The sequence below is a fragment of the Cryptotermes secundus genome, unplaced genomic scaffold, assembly GCF_002891405.2.
Source record: "Cryptotermes secundus unplaced genomic scaffold, Csec_1.0 scaffold1116, whole genome shotgun sequence".
NCBI classification, from domain to species: domain Eukaryota; kingdom Metazoa; phylum Arthropoda; class Insecta; order Blattodea; family Kalotermitidae; genus Cryptotermes; species Cryptotermes secundus.
Genome location: NW_019738890.1, coordinates 274201 through 292827, shown reverse-complemented (window position 1 = coordinate 292827; position 18627 = coordinate 274201). Strand labels below are relative to the sequence as shown.

General features: G+C 40.7%; 1 protein-coding gene across 4 annotated transcripts in view; it reads left to right on the top strand.

Annotated features, from left to right (window-relative positions):
- Positions 1–4929: 4929 nt before the first annotated feature.
- The window catches only part of LOC111871318 (WW domain-containing oxidoreductase), a 21132-nt gene continuing 7434 nt past the window's right edge, over positions 4930–18627 (top strand). Inside the window, exons 1-6 of one of the 4 annotated variants that reach the window (XM_023864344.2) lie at positions 4930–4987; positions 5303–5377; positions 7413–7477; positions 8956–9192; positions 13030–13225; positions 17343–17522. In XM_023864344.2, the coding sequence (XP_023720112.1) occupies positions 5310–5377; positions 7413–7477; positions 8956–9192; positions 13030–13225; positions 17343–17522 (746 nt within the window). In that variant the 5' untranslated portion in view covers positions 4930–4987; positions 5303–5309. Of the gene's footprint in view, positions 4988–5300; positions 5517–7412; positions 7478–8955; positions 9193–13029; positions 13226–17342; positions 17523–18627 lie in introns of those variants that run through there. The other 3 variants (XM_023864345.2, XM_023864343.2, XM_033754204.1) reach the window with 3 other exon arrangements.

Here is an 18627-nt window from a genome sequence, read left to right as displayed (position 1 = left end):
GTAATTTCTTCTGTCACTGAGTGCTAGAATGGCTCATACTGCTATAATACTACAACATTAGAAAGGTGAGAACATTGGATGGACTGGCACAGTAGTAGTGCTTGTGACTTGTACTCATGTGCAGGAGTTTTTTTTATGGTTTTTGGTCCCTCCAGACATGTTAGGCTAGTACCTCAGTTGGGCCATAACTGCTTCCTTCCAGTGCTTTCTACTTCTTTCATCTATCAACATTAATTTGGAACTATAGATTAACTACTGAAACATCATTAAATAACCCACAACAAGTATACTGCGTTTCTTTATTTATCAACAGTATTTACCTTATTCAATAGCTGTAGAGTTAAATTTTTGAAATTGGGAATGTGAGGAGGGTGTGGGATCATTTGATACATTGGCTGCCATGTAAGACAGCAGTGTCTGCAGAACATTTTTCTTGCTGCCATGGCAGTCATCTTTGTCACTGCACACCTTTTATCTTTCTGCCACAGAGAATGGTGAAGTCCGCTGTTTAATGCTTGGGCTACATTTCCATGCTGCCACCTTGCATCTCCTGGTTGTGGTTTATGGGAGCGCCCGGTAATGTTGTTGAGTACTACAGTGTTCATCAGCATCTGAAATGGTTCACAGAGTATTAAATTTATGTGTGTGTGAGCATATCCTGAGACAGAAATATATAAACTGTCATGGCCTAGGACAAAATATGTAAGGGTATTATGATGGCAGTCAGCATGTTTATCATCCTCATTGGCACAGCAGCCCTTTTTGAGCCATAACTTTCCACAGAAGATTCTGCCAGATTCTTTGGATTTTGCGACGGTAATTTTTTTTACATAACAAGGTCATCGTCCTTTCATGCAACCCCCAACCTGGAGGACAGGTCCGCGTATTTATATCCCCCAATGACAGGGTGGCCCAGTTATGCCCCCACACACCTAATTCCCTTTTTGTCTCCTGCAACTCACAGGGCTTCTATGGAGGTATTCTAACCCACCTCCACACAAGGAAGTCAGTGTCTTAGGATTTCATGAATGTTTTGGTAATTTCTCCTTACATCTTTTTAAACGTAAGATATTTTCTTGCAGGACATGAACCATACCAACAGGTATGGTATCATCCGTGGTCTACAGTTTGCATCTTTCATTGTGCAGTACTTTGGGTTTGTGCTGGATCTCTCAGTCCTTGGGTTGGAGCGAGCCTCTGAAATGGCTGGTCCTCCACATTTGCCAAATGACTTCCTTAGATTCCAGGATGTTGCAACAGAAGTTGCACGTCCCATCAGACTCTTCTGTCACGTGGGCAGAGTTCACATATTTTTCAGGTAACAGTGGATCTAAAAATATACTTCATACAGACATTTGGTAACTGCTTTCTCTGCATACAGTTATAGTGGAATTAAATTAAATTAACTCAATTTTCTAGTGTTGCAATGTTTTTAGTTTTGCTCGTTCGAAGGAATTCATGTATTTATCTAATCGATTAGATGCCAAAAGGAAACTTCCTGTAATTCTATAGATATTGTTCAGCATGGACTGTATAGTGTTACAGATTCAGAGGGGTGCATGCTAAAGTTATGGGAAAGAAACAGAGTGGTTCCGTCATCATGTCTTTCTTCTTGCATTTCCAGTGATAATTTGGAAGAACATGCCTGATAGCTTCACCATGTATGTCCACATGTGACTCCCCCAAGAACTACTACTGACACAGATGAAATTTGATATTAAGAAGTTTTTCCAAATTTTTATCAGCCCGTTTTAATTTTTGCTAAAATTTTAAAACAATAATGGGCCCTTAACATGAAGATGTCAGGTGTTCCTGCATGTAATATTTCTGGACATTATTCATTATCGTAATTTTTATGTGAAATTCTGTTTCAGAATCTGGACTGTTCCATCCTCAAGTATAGGTATACACTGTTGGGCCCAGTCAGTAGTTAGTCCTTATCTCTGCAAACTGGAACTAGCTCTGCTGATTTGGTATAACGGAAGGTGTGTTTTACTGGAGGACAGAAATAGAGTCCCCTTTTCAAAATATTTGTTTCAGATAAAAAGTAAGGATGTGCAGATAATTTACCATTGTGTTAATACACCATATGCATGAAATTNGTGGTATGACTCACGGCAAATTGCAGCCGCGGCGCGCACTTGATTGTACGCACTGTATATTTCACATGCTAAATATTTATTGGTGCAAGAAATGTTTCAGACAGACACTGAGAAAAACGAACTGGACATTTTACGCCTTGTTGTGGTTTTCAGGAAATTAAGCAAAATGTGGCTTACATGGTGTGAACGTTAGGCCATATGTACATTTCCTAACTTATTTTATTACTGTATTGAATTAAATGGTTTATTTAAGGACATTTGGATGCACAGGTTTACTGCTGAGGAGGGAGGAGATTTGATTGAGAGGTACCTGAAAGAGCATCTGGGCCCAAACATTGAAAACACAGTTGGACACAACAACAAGAAATTTCGGCCACAAGGTGTGAGAATGAGGCTCATGAAGCATGATGTGAATCTGTGACTAGAAAAGAATTATCCAGGGCTTGTGGAAGAGTACGTGGTGTGTCCAAAAAGAAACCGAACTTTCTTTTTAAAACATTTATTAATAAGCTTAAAACTTAATAAGACTTGTCTCCTTCAAAGTACCCTCTTCCAATGTCTATACACCGCTTCCAACGTTTTTTCCAGTTCTGGAACGCATTTTTTTTTTGGGATAGTGCGTAGGTCCCATAGTGAATTTCTTCTACCTCTTATATCGTCTGAAATCGACCTTTCAGAGTGGATTTCAACTTTGGGAACAAAAATGAAAGTCTGCAGAGGCCAGATCTGGAGAGTAGGGCGGTTGGGGACGAGTCATCTCGTGCTTCGCCAAAAATTCATGGATGAGGAGCGACGTGTGAGCAGGTGCATGTCATGGTGCAGCATCCAGGTCTTGTTCCTCCACCACTGAGGCCTTTTCCTTCATTCTGCCTGCCTCAAACGCTTCATGACCGCCAGGTAAAAGCGTCCATTGTCTGACCATGTGAAACAAACTCATGATGAACGACGCCCTTCCCATAAGAAATGATCAACAACACCTTCACATTTGATCGACTCTGACATGCTTTTTTTTAGTCGCAGCGTCGATTTTCCCACCCACTGCGATGATTGAGCTTTTGCTTCGATATTGTACCCGTACACTCACGTTTCATCACCTGTTATGGCATTTTTTAGAAAGTTTTCATCAGCACTTGAACGATCAAACAGCTCCTAACTCACTGTGACATGGTTCACTTTTTACTCATCAATCAAAAGACGCACAAATTTTGCAGCAACACAAATTTCCAGTTATTCGGTAAAAATTGTGTGGCACAAACTTTTACTGATGCCTACTTCTTCAGAAACTTCTCGGACAGTTAGGCGGCGATTTTCATCGAATCACAGCACGCACTTCCTCAACATGATCATCGTCCGTTGATGTGTAAGACCGTCCTGGTTTGGGATCGTCTTTGGTGGGCGTTCTGCCTGATTTGAAATGGTACCATTTGTAACATTCTGTATGGCTTGAACATCTGAAAAGTCTCTGTAAATGTTTTTGCCATTTTGAAACAGAATTTCAAGCAAAAATGTTGCTCTTCAATGTCCTTCGTGTTTCAACTTGCAAACATCGCAAAAGGCACAGGAGAGAGGTTCATTCTACTGCATGTACTCGATCACCGCTCCTTAGCAAGCTGGAACGAAGTTTTCCTTGTGAGGTTCACTCTGCTTATTTCTTGCCTGGCTTCTTCTTGATGCTAATGAAATCAGTACGTCCCTCCGAAACTTCGGCGTACGGCATCACATGTACACTAAATTACTTATATTTCTGTGAGCAGTATCCGGGGAGAACGCGGTAACGTAGTTGGTTGAGGCACTATGCAACAAGTCGGTATGTCGCTGGTTCGATTCTCGGTGAGGTCATTGGATTTATTTCAGTTGACCTAATTCTTCCAGCCACACTACTCGTATGGTCCTGGGGTCGACTCAGCCTCTAAAGGGGCCCATACACGTACGTGTCTGGCTTGCGAGTCCTGCTCGGCGAGCTTGACGCGGGATCCGGGATCTGATTAATTAAAGTGTTTGGACTCTTCACTCCGGCCGTTAAGGGGCCGCCACACGGACGAGTTTGGCTCATTGGAACCCGAGCCGAGTCGGGCTTGCAAGCCAGAATCGTATGTGTATTGGCCCCCAAGGGTTCCAATGAGCCAAACTCGTCCGTGTGTGGGTCGCCACGATCACACGTGTGTGGTGAAATTAATCCAAGCCCGGCTCCTCGCCGAGCCGGACTCGTACGTGTATGGGCCGCCTTAACAGAAATAAATACCAGGAATCTTCCAGGGGGCAAAGGGCGGCCGGCCGAGCGCGTAAGGCCCCCCATACACACACAGTTTGGCCTTCCGATCGACCTTACAGGCAAAACTGTGACAGTTTACCCCCTCCCGTTCCTTCCCCATACACGAGCAGATAAACCGGCAGGCTTCATGCCACAATCACGGTCTTCCAGCCTATAATGTTGAGTCACACACGTCACGTGCTACGGACCTGCAGGCAGAACTGACGGACTGACGGGTTTCCCACAGGGCAACAGTCCAAACGATTGGCCGGCCAGCCGCACCACACACGTCAGTTTTGCCTTTCAGTCTTCAACTGTGCAGGCCGAACTGGAGGCCAAACTGTGTGTGTATGGGGGCCCTAAGGCTGAAAAACTTCACCGCCATCTGTGAATCGATTGCCTAGAAAATGTAGGAGCCTCGACGTCTCAAAATCATGTTGTCCTCCAAGGCCTGTTACAGGGATAGCTTTACCTTTTTTGTCTGTGAGTATTAGCTATTGCCCTTAAAGTCTTCTCTTTAGGGCCAGAGTGTTGTACTGTTGTCTTCCTGCAGAATTAGTTGCTGATCAAGCTGAAATCGGATCGAGTGTTTCTCCAGTCACGGTGCAGTGACACGAGTCAGCAGTTTCCTCAAGTAACTATCGAACTGTTGCACAAGCACCGGAATAGCTGTGCAGTTTGCTTTCGGTCGGTTATTTGCATGTATCTTGCCCAATGTTTTAGTTCTTAAAAGATGTTATAATGCTAGCCAATATATGCATTTTAGTTTTCCTTTATTTACAGGGTTTTTCTTCCCTGAATGAAACGTTATGTTAAAGTTGTCACCTAACCGAACGAATACACTTCAGGGAATATTTTGTAACTTCATGCCGGTGGTCATTTAACAAGCAGCTGGGTTTGTTCAAATGAACGTGTATGCTAGGGTAATTTGTAATTTGAATGTTTACAGTACCTAAATGGAGCGGGCGGGGCGGAAAGGCGGTGCAGGTGTTGCGTTGAATGCGAATGTGGTCGGTGCTTTATGATAATGTGAGTTGCAGGTGTTATTTTACTGTACATTTGTTAATAATGGCGGCTATAATGCCGGATTCTGACAGTGAAGATGAGTTGCCGCCAGGCTGGGAGGAGAGGGCGACAGTGGATGGCAGCGTGTATTATGTTAAGTAGGTACAACAGATGATTCTTTTATGACCAGTCCCAATGGCTGCATGCGAGAAAGAATAGTCATTACCAGAGCCCGGATTTTGATGACATGTCATCTTTTTTTCCTTGTATCGTATGCGATGCTCTTAAAAATATAAATCTCGGATATGAGCTGGTAATTTTTTGTCATATTTTTCATTTTGGAGGTAATTTTTTGGACTTTAGGTTATTTCTTGTCATTTTTGGCCATTTTAGGGGATTTTTCTTCATGTTTTCTGAAATTTGAATAATATGGAAGCTAAGTGTTCTTTCTCTTTCCCCTTTCGGTCATTTTTTAAATATTTTCAGGTCATCAAAATCCGGGCGCTGGTCATCACCAATATTGAAGGTTGAGTTGTTCCAACTTCTTAACGAAATGGCAGTGCAAGATGTAAAATTTATTGTAAAAGCTGCTAGATTTTGCGTGAATGGATTTATCATTAATTAACTGATCCAAATGAGCCTGCTTACTGAAGACTTGTTAGAAACATTGCACTGTTTGGGAAGTATGACTTAATCAATTTACTTCAAATTGAAATTCACTATTGAGAACTGATTAGGCGACTTAATTATGTTTGTGTTAGGCATAGTAATAGAAAGTAATTTGTTAACTGGTTCAGTAAGTTCACCCACCACATAACTTATTGTAGCATCTTGTTGCACTTTTCACTTAGCATTTATTGTTCCTGAACAAGACATGGAACAAAACACACAGTAAGGAAGAACACAACGCACCAACTCCAAGAAACAAGCACATCGAAGGGATGTGCATATGTATTAACAGAAGTCAACAGTCTCCTCATCAAAAAGATTTTAACACCTGATAATGGCCATATTGGCTGAAACATGTAGTGAACTTTTAAACTTTTAAAGTTAGTAAGTTTTGTGGTATGTGGTGTTGCATGTAGGACTGTGAATAATAGACACTAACCACATAACTTACTGTGAAGAGATCAATCTTCTGTCATAATACGAGTAGTATCCACTAAATTTAAACTGTAATCATCAGTGTATTGATAACCATGTAGTATTGTAGATGGGTAGCAGTATTTGGAGGAATGTGTTAGTTCCATCATCAGGGTCATAGTAAGTGTGTTAAGGATGTAATCATATGTAGGCAGGTGGGCCACTAGATCTATAGGAGGGGAAGATAAGATGGCAGTCTGACTGGGGCTAGTAGGAATGGTAAGCAGGAACTGCAAAAGCAGACAACAAACTTCAATGAGTATGTCACAGGAAGGTTATGGAATCATGAGCTCCAAGTTCCATATTCTCTGCCCCTCACAATGATCTGGTGACAAACTGTGTAACTGCTTGTATAGTGTGGCTGCATCCTCACCTCACCCACTTTGAACCTGAAGATCGAAGCAGCGTGTCACTCTTAAACAGAGAGTTAGAATAGCTCAGTCAATATAATGACAGGCTACAGACTGGACAGCCAGGGTTTGACTCATGACAGGGACAAGATATTTTTCTCTTCACCATAACATCCATACTGGCTCTGGAGCCCACCCAGCCTTCTGTGCAGTGGATGCCTGAAACTGTTTCCCTGGGAGTAAAGTGTCTGGGGCGTGAAGCTGACCACTCACCTGTCTACTGCCAAGGTCAAGAATGGTGGTACTATCCTGTCATTCCCGCATGTGTCTTCGTGGCACACTGCTTAATTAATTAGGCAGAGTGACAACTTTACATTTCCCTTTACATCGCTCAGAGAGATTGGTATCCATATACGAGAAGACTACATAGTGTGACATTCCAAAAGACCACAGTCAGAACATTCACCACCATTAAAACCTGAAACCTGTATGTTCATTAAATTATCAAGCTATTTAAAAATGCAGAATGTATATTGGCTACATCACAGTTTTCTTTTTCAGTCATGCAACCAAAGGAACCCAGTGGACACATCCTCGGACTGGCAAGAAGAAGGTTGTGTCAGGAGGTGGGGAATCTGTATAATAATCAAGGCTGATTATACCTGCTTCCGGTGAAGAAGTGTTGGTTGGTTACATTAACTTTAAATATGGGAAGTATGTGGATTGGTTGCAGTGTCATGGTGGAAGCTGTGACATTGGGAGCACTCAGCACTTCTCCTCACAGGCCAGAAAGTTAATGTAGCCACATAGTACTTCTATCAATACACAGACCACATGATCCGAAGTGGATATTGTCTGTAGACAAGTTCCAGACTTCCTGTGGCACATACGAGTAATTGAATCTTGTGAAGTATAATCTGCCCCTCTGTTACAGATACTTTTAGCCTACTTTCCTTGTTTTGAAAAAATGAAAATGGGATTTTGAGATCACCCTGCTATGTGTGTATGTGTATCCCCCACCCAAAAAAATTTTCGAATTCATGAACCAATTTTTATGGAACTTGGTATGTATATCATGGCGCATGAGCCCATCTTATCTGTGTAATTCATAAATCCCTTCCTTCGATAATACCAGCACTGCAGCCTCTGAAATTGTTTTATTAACTTCGTTATGCAAACATACTAAAGTTTTCTTTGTGCTTGTTATATCAGATACTCAAATTAAATGTACAGTGAAAGGAAAATAGGCTATAATTCTTAGCAGAACTTGTCTGTTCAGAATTTCACTCTTACAGGAAGTATAAAACATGATCGTAAAATTCACTATGTAAGCATTTAGTTTGCATGTGCATAAATACACAATAAGTAGCTTTTATATTTTCACAGATGCAATAGAATAACATTTTCTTCAAAATAAAATTTCTTAAGAAGTTACCATTTGTTAAGATATCTGGATCATGTGTATTCATCTGTGGCTTAGCAAGGTGTGTAGCTGGCTGATGGTTAGCCTGAGCTTGTGCATCAGTGACAAAGGCAGATGGCTGCTGGTAAGGTTGCTGTTCCCATCTTATTTTAGATTTTTCATTTTACTCCTTTTAGAGGGTGGCCCCAAACCCAGCCCCCAAACTGGAGGACCACTGCTTCTTGACTGCTTACAATTGCTTATTATATTAGCCACTATTATGCATACCTTGAGGCTATTTTCTGTATCTACAATCTGAGGACATACCATGCCTTGGTAACAGTGTACCCACATAATGTCCTTTTCATATACAAACTGTATTTATGATAGATTTGGGGTTCTCATGGCGAAGACAGAAGAGTTCTGCTCTCTGGGTTGTGAAACCATGAGGTCAGGTAGAAATTCACTGATGTTTTGGAGTAATATCCTGCCTCCGTCTTCACAGGGAAAATATAAGCCAAGCAATCAGCAAGAATGAAGTAGTATGAGATGCTCTGAATTCTGCGTTTCTTGGCTTATGCTTTTTGCCCTGAAGATGGTGACATTTTTTCCTCTGAAACATCACTGAACTTCTACTGGACTATGTAAAATCACACCCAAAAATATGCTTTTATGATTTATATATTTGTACTGAATTGACAGACTTACCTTTTGGCTGGGAGAAGTGTGTGTCAGAAGACGGGAAGGTCTTCTATGTGGATCATGCCAACCGCCGAACAACTTACAGTGATCCCCGCCTGGCATTTGCCACCGAAGAGAAGGAACATGCACAGGACTTTCGTCAGAGGTTTGATGGTTCTACGATGGCCCTACAGGTGCTGCATGGTCGCGACCTGGCAGGCAAGGTGGCAGTCGTAACAGGGTCAAACACAGGCATAGGTGTGTTAGATGAAGGCTTACCAACTTGCACTCATTTAGGATCACTGGGCTTCTAGGTTTTCTCCATCATCTGATATTCCAAACAGAGCACAGCACTTCAGAAATTGGATGTCTCTGTTCTGTGATGAAAAGATTGAAAGGCACCTATGCTATGTCTGAAACATCTTTCAGGTTGCATCATTATCAAGTTGTAATTATATTGTTAGAAAGTTTCTAAATTCTACTTTCAGTATAATGGACACCAGAATCTCCATACCAGAAATCTCGCTGAACTCACGACTTTTCTTCCTTAACACTGCGTGCTCAGAAGTTTGACATACCCTCGAGATGTTTTGGATAGATGGTATTAAAGTTGAGAAACATTCAATGATATGTGTAATATACTGCTACGAGAACCCTTTAGGATTAATGTGCATTGGATTTTTTTAATTTACCTGATCCTTCCAGCCGCAATATGGCCCTGGGGTCGACTCAGCCTCTAAGAGAAATGAGTACCAGGAACATTTCGGGGGGTAAAGGGTGGCCGGCATGTAAGGCTGACAACTTTTGGCTGTATTATGTCATTTGTGTTGATTGGTACTTCCCTTATTGGCATGGATTGAATGGAACAGACACTTAGTAAATGATGCAGCACAAAGAAAGAGGGTGAAAGGAATTTAAAAAACAAAACCAGTGTATTGCCAGAAATAATATTAAAATATATAGTATAAGAACAGTTAAAAACCAAGAAGTGATTGCTGTTACAAAATTAACCAGCAGAACGTAAGCTGTGGCTATCAATGTGAAACCAACATCAGATGCCTGTAGTCCATTTCAAACTAACATTCGAGGAATAGACACAGTATAGGACAACTGGTGTCCTCCAATATGTGAGTACTCATCTGTTAGGCAACATGATGTCATTCCAGAAGACTGTAGTCTTAACCCTTTGCAGTCGTCGCATTTGGAAACATTTCTGCAGCCAGGTCACCAAGGGATTTTAATTGCCCACAGAGCCACTAAGCAAGCTGTTTAGCTCAAAAAGTTTGTACAACAAGAGCATAAAGTGAAAAAGCAAAACGTATACTTACCACCACAATGCAAGAAGACATATTCTCTGCCTTGTAGTGGTGTATGACAATCAAGTGTGGAGAGAGGTTGTAGTTAGTGTCCATTGTTTATTTTCCATCAATATTGCAACACTCTTCTGTTCACCTCTCAATTTCAGTTCAACATTTTACACTTCAACACTACATGTTTCGGCCCCAAACGGCCATCTTCAAGTGTTTTTATGTTACAAATATTTTACTAAAACTGTGTTAAAAAACTGCTACACTGTTTTGATTCATGTTAAAATCACACACTGTAGTCTTCTTTTTAAGTAAAATGAGATAAAATCCTTTAAAGTTCCTATTGCATATTATTTCACCTCACACAGGGTGTCATCATTTTCGTAAATGTATCACGGTGTTTTTTCGGTAGCTTGCCCCTCACATTCATGGCCTACTTTCGGTTTTTGACTGCCATATGTTCCTGGTTTATGTGTTTCCTGTACAGTGTGTGGTGTTGTCTTTACTACTTCACGTCTGGGATATAATACAGCATGTGGCAGATTATTATCAACGTTTTGGAAGACTGAACTGCTTCCATCTTTGCATTGAAAGAGTAACAAGATATCTTGGCTTCCTTGAATCAGAGGGCTTCATATTTGCAGATATTGCATAGATTAGCCTCCACATGGACTTTTCATGTCATTGACTCTCAGAACCCCCTTCTGCCTCAGAGATGAGGCAGTACATTCCTGGAACACATTAATAATAATCTACCAGACTATGTGCCATCGCACTCACAAAGACAGTTATCTTCAGCATATAATAATATTAAAGTTTCTCTTGTGGCTGATCCAAGTGAAATAAATGGGGATAATCTGAACAATATAAGACATGAAACCAGCAGGCATTTCAGGAATAAAGAATATCTGAAAGACAAAATTGATGAGCTTGCAATGAACAGTAAAAACAAGAACATTAGGAACCTGTATAGAGGAATAAATGACTTTAAGAGGGGTTACCAACCTAGAAGTAACTTAGTGAAGGATGAGAATGGTGATCTACTTGCAGATTCCCACAGCATTTTGAATAGGTGGAAGAACTGCTTCTCTCAGTTATTGAATGTACATAGGGTCAGTGATGTTAGACAGATAGAAGTATGGCTGAGCGATTAGTACCTGATCCTAGCCCTTTTGAGGTTGAAAGTGCTATCACAAAATTTGAAAGGTATAAATTGCCAGGTAATGATCAAATTCTGGCAGAACTTATTCAAGCAGAAGGTGAAATAGTGCATTCTAAGATCCATAAGCTTCTTATATTTGGCATAAGGAAAAATTATAAGGTAAACATTTGTCTGATAAATTTCCTATCCAGAATGGTCTAAAACAAGGAGATGCTTTATTGCCACTCCTTTCCAACTTTGCTTTAGAATATGCCATTAGGAAGGTCCAGGGAAACCCGGTGGGACTGAAACTAAACAAGACACATCAGCTGTTGGTCTGTGCTGATGATGTGAATCTACTGGGTGATAATATAGATACCATAAAGAAAAACGCACAAACTTTAATTGACACAAGTAAGGAGGTTGGTCTAGAACTAAACACAGAGAAAACTAAGTATATATTGCNTTCAAAAGAGTGTGCATTTTTCATCCATTAGAATATTTAATAACTTGCCATACAATATATATTCTTTGAAAGACAATATTAATACTTTTAAACGGCTAAAAGATTATCTTATTTTAAATGCATTTTATTCGGTAGATGAATACATGGCATACAGGCAAGCATAATACATTATTGTTGTCTTTCCAAGATTATGTATTATCTAGATTTGTTATATGACTGCTTTTTATTTTATTATTGTATTTTTCATTTTATAATTCTTGAATATTTTAATTGTTGAGACTAGATTGCATTTTGCAATGTCATTTTGCTGACGAATTCAATATCCGGTCCGGTTTCCGGACAATGGATCTGTGAAATTATGTATCTATGTATGTATGTATGTCTCATCACCAACATGCAGGGCGAAATCATGACATAAAGATGGGAAACAGATGTTCTGAAAACTTGGCACAGTTCAGATATTTTGGAATGACAATAACAAACCAAAACCTGATTCAGGAGGAAATAAGAGGAGATTGAAGTCTGGTAATGCTTGCTACCATTTAGTCCAGAACCTTTTGTCTTCTTGTCTACTGTCCAAAAAAAAGTAAAAATTCAAATATACAAAACTATAATTTTGCCTGTGGTTCTGTATGGATGTGAGAATTGGTCTCTGACATTTGAAGGTGGTACATAGACTGAGGGTGTTGAGGAGAATATTTGGACCAAAGAGAGATGAAGTGACAGGAGGCTGGATAAAACTGCACAGTGAGGAGCTTCATAACTTGTACTATTCTCCAAGTATAAGTAGAATGATCAAGTCAAGAAGAATGAGGTGGGCAGGGCATGTAACATGAATGGGGGAGAAGAGGAATGCATGTAGGATGTTTGTGGGAAAGCCAGAAGGGAAGAGACCACTGGGAAGAGCAAGACATAGGTGGACAAACGATATTAAAAGGGATCTTAGAGAGATAGGATGGTATGGATTGGAATGATCTGGCTCAGGATAGGGACCAGTGGAGGGCTCTTGTGAACACAGTAATGAACCTTCAGGTTCCATATAATGCTGGGAAATTCTTGGGTAGCTGCAGAGCTAGTGGCTCATCAAGAAGGCCTCTGCTCCATGAGTAAGTAAGTAAGTAAGTAAGTAAGTTGTGGCTGTGATGTGAATGTTTAATATAAGTTTGAATTTTTCTTTTCAGGATTTGAGACTGCACGTTCTCTGGCACTGCATGGTTGCATTGTGGTGTTTGCATGCCGAGATCTCAACAGAACTCGGGCAGCCATTGGCAAAATCAAAGAGGAGAGGCCAAATGCTACATGTGATATAATTGAGTTGGACCTTGCAAGGCTACATAGTGTTACAAAATTTGCTGCAAACTTCAAGCTTAGATACAAGTGAGGTATCCATCAGTATGCATCTGTAGGAATATCTTGTGTTGTCCAGAAATATGAGTGTTGTATAATTCTGCTCTTACCATTCCAAGACTCACTCAGACACTGAAATTGTTGCCTGTCTTCTGATTCAGGAAGCAGAGGGAAGTGTGAGCAGATGAGTGAGCAAGAGGAATGATTTTATTTCTTGCATTCAGAGCAACTTTTCAAATCGAGTGCATTTTTTACTTCGTCTTTTTTATCTTGAAACTTTAACAATGCAGAGGTCTGTGAAACGCTTTCCAAATTCAGTTATTTTTGTGTATCTTCTCTTTTCTTTCCTCTCTCTTCTTCGCCAACCCATCTTTCTCCTCCTTCACAATCTCTTCTCTTTTGCATTTTTTGGTACTGCCAAGTTGTCTGCCACATTAGCACGACCAGCCTTAGAAGTTTATTTGTAAAAAACAAGACCAAGAACATAACCTCAGAATTTCCATCGAAGCCCACAAGATTATTCTTTACATTTTGTTTTCAAAGCATTAGGCTTTTGTTTGTAAAAATAGACTTATGTAGTTGGCACCAATAACTTGGTGGACAGCATGGTGGTAACTTTTAAAGCTTCTTGGGTTGAGTAACCTGCTCATACTTAAGTACCCATCTTTCAGTTTTAAGCTTTACTGATTTTCTTACATGTTCCTATTGGCATATTCAGTAGTCTTGGGTCAAAGAAATGGTGATAAATCACTGCCATATTTACCAATGTAGACCTTAGTATACATGTAGTTTAAACATGTTTTATTTTGTTTGTAGTTTATGTAATGACACTGTTAGTAAGACTGTAGAGGGCTAAATGACGATGGTAGTGAATATTAGAAAGGTCACAGAAGGAAACATGATCTAATTTAAGATACTATCTTGGCATTTGCTTAAAAGAACAGCAAAATCACAGGAACTTCCATCAGGATAGTCTGTCCCCTAGCTGATATTCAAACTGAATACAACTTGGCATGAACTATCTTGCTTGGTCACAGTTTGTTTCATTTACCTTAATTAATCTCAGACCCAGTGAGAATGTTATGCGTTTGAATCATGGTCCATAAATAGATGATGTACTGTTCTATTTTACCCCCACTTTTCTCCTATTTTCTCCTGTTACAGTCTGTAATAATATACTGGGATGGTTTAGCAGGTATGCAGGGGCACGCGGTAGTGTAGTGGTTAAGGCACTATGCTACAAGCTGGAAGGTCATGGGTTCAAGTCCCAATGAGGTCATTGGATTTTTTCAATTAACCTAATCCTTCCAGCCGCACTGGGCCCTGGGGTTTGGAATTAATTAAATAATTTTCCTGGGGAGTAAAGCACGGCCTGCACGTAAGGCTGACAACCTTACTGCCAAGGTAATGTGGGACCCTTAATGTCTCACAACCCTATGGGCCTTCACGGCTTGTTACAGGGATAGCTTTACTTTTCCTTTCTTTAGCAGGTATGCTGAAGATTTCATATTGTGCTGCAAGTAGTATATGATTTGTGGTGCTCAACTAAAAAGTTAATTTTATGCAATATCTTTGTAATGATGATAACATTATACCTTAGTTCTGTGGAACATAGTCCTTGATAAGCTAATAATCATTCAGCTAGACAGGGAATTTCCAATCATTTTTTACCCTGAAGGCTCATTACATCCCATGTGGAGGAGGGTGCTTAGAATACCTCCACCATAGTAGCCCTGTGAGTTGTAAAAGGTGTTGAAATGGAACACAGTGCCTGGGGTTATAACTGGGCCATCCTGTCACTAGGGGACATATACAGAGGCCTGGTTTTCCAGGTTGGGGTTGGATGCAGGGCTGGTGACCTTGCAGCATAAAAAAATTACTGTTGCAAAATTCAGCGAAGTGAAAACTGGATTATCTCATTCACAGCAGAATAGACAAGTGTGGCAGAATTTCTAAGGAAGACCATGGCTCAAAAAGGGCAATTGGTGGTGGTGGGGGCTGGCTCATTATTATGTTAACAAGAGTCCACCAGTAGTTTAGTCAGGATAAAATTGTGTCTGTTAGAAGTATCATCATGAAACAGTTGTTACATTATATTGTTTTGGTAAGTGAATTATCAGGGATGACCACATGTGCTTGCTTGCTACTGGCACACAAATGAAAACTGTGAGCAGTGGAGAAAGTACTGTCTCGTATCCTGGTAACACAACAAGAATTTAATGGGTTTTGTATTAGATGAATCGATTTATTGGACAATTTCACCAGGCAGAACTACAGATAATTATAACACACTCAAATTACTTTAACTAAGGTCTTTGAAGTCTGCTTGCTAGAATGATGTTTGCCTCTTGAAAGCATGCTAGTTCGCTTCTGGCTTTACTTCTGCCTTCCTCTGACTTCTCACTTCTTGCTTCTGGCTCCTGTCTTCTGAACTGACTTCCATTTATACCTGCTAGGCAGCTGAAGTAGCAGACACCTTGAACAGTTTTGGTTTTCGTTTCTTTAGTAACCGTCTGCCTATGTACGCGTTGTCATGTACAATTGTCACCCAGACAACAATGCATTCACTGCTCTTATTGCAGCAGAAATGTGACTACTGAGCCGTTGTCTAGCAGTGGATGCCTTTCTGACTCAGATATTCTGGCTTTTATGTGGCATGTCACAATACTGTGCCATATGTAACTAATTTTGTCCATGTTAAGTGGATCCTTCATCACAACAACATGGTACGTCCTCAGCTTGTAGATTTTAGCTGCATGTAGTATATATAATACTCAGTCACAAACACTTAGCAAGAGTAGTCTTTCAGATTTGGAACTCTACAGGCCGGAAGGTCATGGGCTTGATTGCTAATGAGGCCATTCAATTTTTCAATTGGCATAATATTTTCAGCTGCACTGTGGCCCTGGGGGCATCTTAGCCTCTCCCAGAAATGAATACCAGGAATCATCCTGTGGGGGGGGGGTAAAGGGTGGCCAGCCAGCATATAAGGCTGACACCCACACCACCATCTGTGAGCTGATTGTCTAGAAAATGTGGAGCCTTGATGTCACACAACCTTATGGGATTCCATGGCCTGATACAGGGATAGTTTTACCTTAATGAGTTGCTGACAGAGCCTTGCTGTAAGGTTATGAATTGTTACACAGGGTCTTAGAGACTGATCGATTAATGGGGACCACTGGCAGATTCTTGTGAATGTGCTACTGAACCTTCAGGTTCTGCAAAAAAAAGAAAGGGTAACAGTAAAGCTATCCCTGTAATGGGCCATGAAGGTCAATAGGGTTGTGAGACGTCGAGGCTCCCACATTTTCTCTAGACATTTGGCTCACAGATGGAGATAAGGTTGTCAGCCTTAGGTGCTGGTTGCCCTTTACCCACCAGGAGGATTCCTGGTACTCATTTCTGTTGGAGGCTGTGTCGACCCCAAGGACATAGTGCAGTTGGAAGGATTAGGTAAACTGAAAAAATCCACCACATCAGGACTCAAACCTATGACCTACCAGCTTGTAGCACAGTGCCTCAACCAGCAATGCTAACACGTGCCCCTTCAGGTTATGGCTATTTACTTCTCAAGAAGGACTGTTCACCATAAGGATATGAGATCTTTATGAGAAATTGCAAAAATACTTGATGAGTGACATTCCTATGTGATAACTGAACATTTATTTGTTTCTGAAAATTGTTCATGCTGTACAGAGATCAAGAAGAGAAATCGCGTGTTCACCCCATCCACATTTGTCTTGAGCTGTTACACTTCTTTCTTAAGCATACTTCCACATACTGTGTTTCCCTCCAGTCACCATTCTTCTCACTGGCATAGATAGCCATTTGATAAGGGCAGAGAGGGCTGGAGGGGTATACTACAGTAGAAGCCTGAAACATTGTCATCCCAGCCATCAGTGGTGGTTGTTTACAGGACCTTTATGTAATTAAATGTAAAGTACTTGGGAGTTAAGGTTCTCACAGTAATGACTATGAAGTGTAGTATTTCCATGATGTAACATGGAATCATGTGATGGAAGTCTCAACATTTCAGTGTCAGCTGCACTTACTTCTCAACCCTGAAGGTGGAGGTGATGTGGAATTGCACATACTCTTTAAATGGCAGAGTTAAGTAATGATACATGATGGTTCTGGTGTGCAGGAAACTGGACATACTGGTGTTAAATGCTGGTGTGTTTGGTCTGCCCTTCACTGTCACCCCTGATGGTTATGAAACTACATTCCAGGTGAATCACTTGAGTCACATGTACCTGACACTGCTTGTTGAACCTCTTTTGGGGCAGGGTTCAAGAGTTGTCATCGTTTCTTCAGAATCACATAGGTAAGTATGTGTTTGAATATATGGAACAAGTAATAGGAAACAAATGTGAATCTAATTTTCCTTTTTCTTTGAATTCCTACACAATTTAGTAGGGAACCAGGATAGCACAGTTGATATAGTATCTGGCTACAGACTGGATAGCAAAGGGGTTACAGTTCAAGTCCTGGTAAGGGCAGGATTTTTCTCCTCCCCATATCATCCAAACCAGTTGTAGAGCGCACACAGCATCATATCCAATGGGTACCAGGGGCTCTTTTCCTGGGTGGGGAGGAGTGGGAGCATGAAACTGACTACTCACCTCCAACTAGTGCCAAGGTCAAGAATATGTGGATATATTCTCTCACTCCCCCATATGTCTTCATGGCCTAGTGTGTAATTGGTTAAGAACAGGGACAACTTCACCTTTTACACCACGTAGTAATGGAGAAGTGTTTTGATGAAACAGACTGCATCCATCTTTGGGATAGAAGACTTCTGTCTGCAAACTTACTGCAACACAAAAGACTTCTACCCTGATGACTAAGACAGTGTGCTCTTCCAAAATGTCTGAAACCTTTTCTCTTATCATATGGCATAAAAATGAAAAAATCTAAGTGTGTATAAATTGTCAAATGCAACATCTTACAACCCTAAATCTAATTCTCACATCCGAGAATAATATTTACCGCTGTCATATCCCACATGCAGAAGCAGAGTTTTCTGTTGACCCATGTTGCGGCAAGCTGATGGAATAAAATCAAAGTTGAAAGTTACAAAAATATTCTGATGCATAGTGGTTGAGGTGCTATGCTACAAGTCGGAAGGTCGCGGGTTCAAGTCCCAATGAGGTCATTGGATTTTTTTCAGTTGATCTAATCCTTGCAGCTGCACTAGGCCCTGGCGTTTACTCAGCCTCTAACAGAAATGAGTAGCAGGAATTAATTAAATAAATTTCCTGGGAAGTAAAGCACGGTTGGCGCATAAGGCTGACAATCTTACTGCCATCTTTGAGCTGATTGTCTAGATAATGTGGGACCCTTAACATCTCACAACCCTATGGGCCTTCACGGCCTGGTACAGGGATAGCTTTACTTATTTTACTTATTTAGGAATATAATGCTCTTAA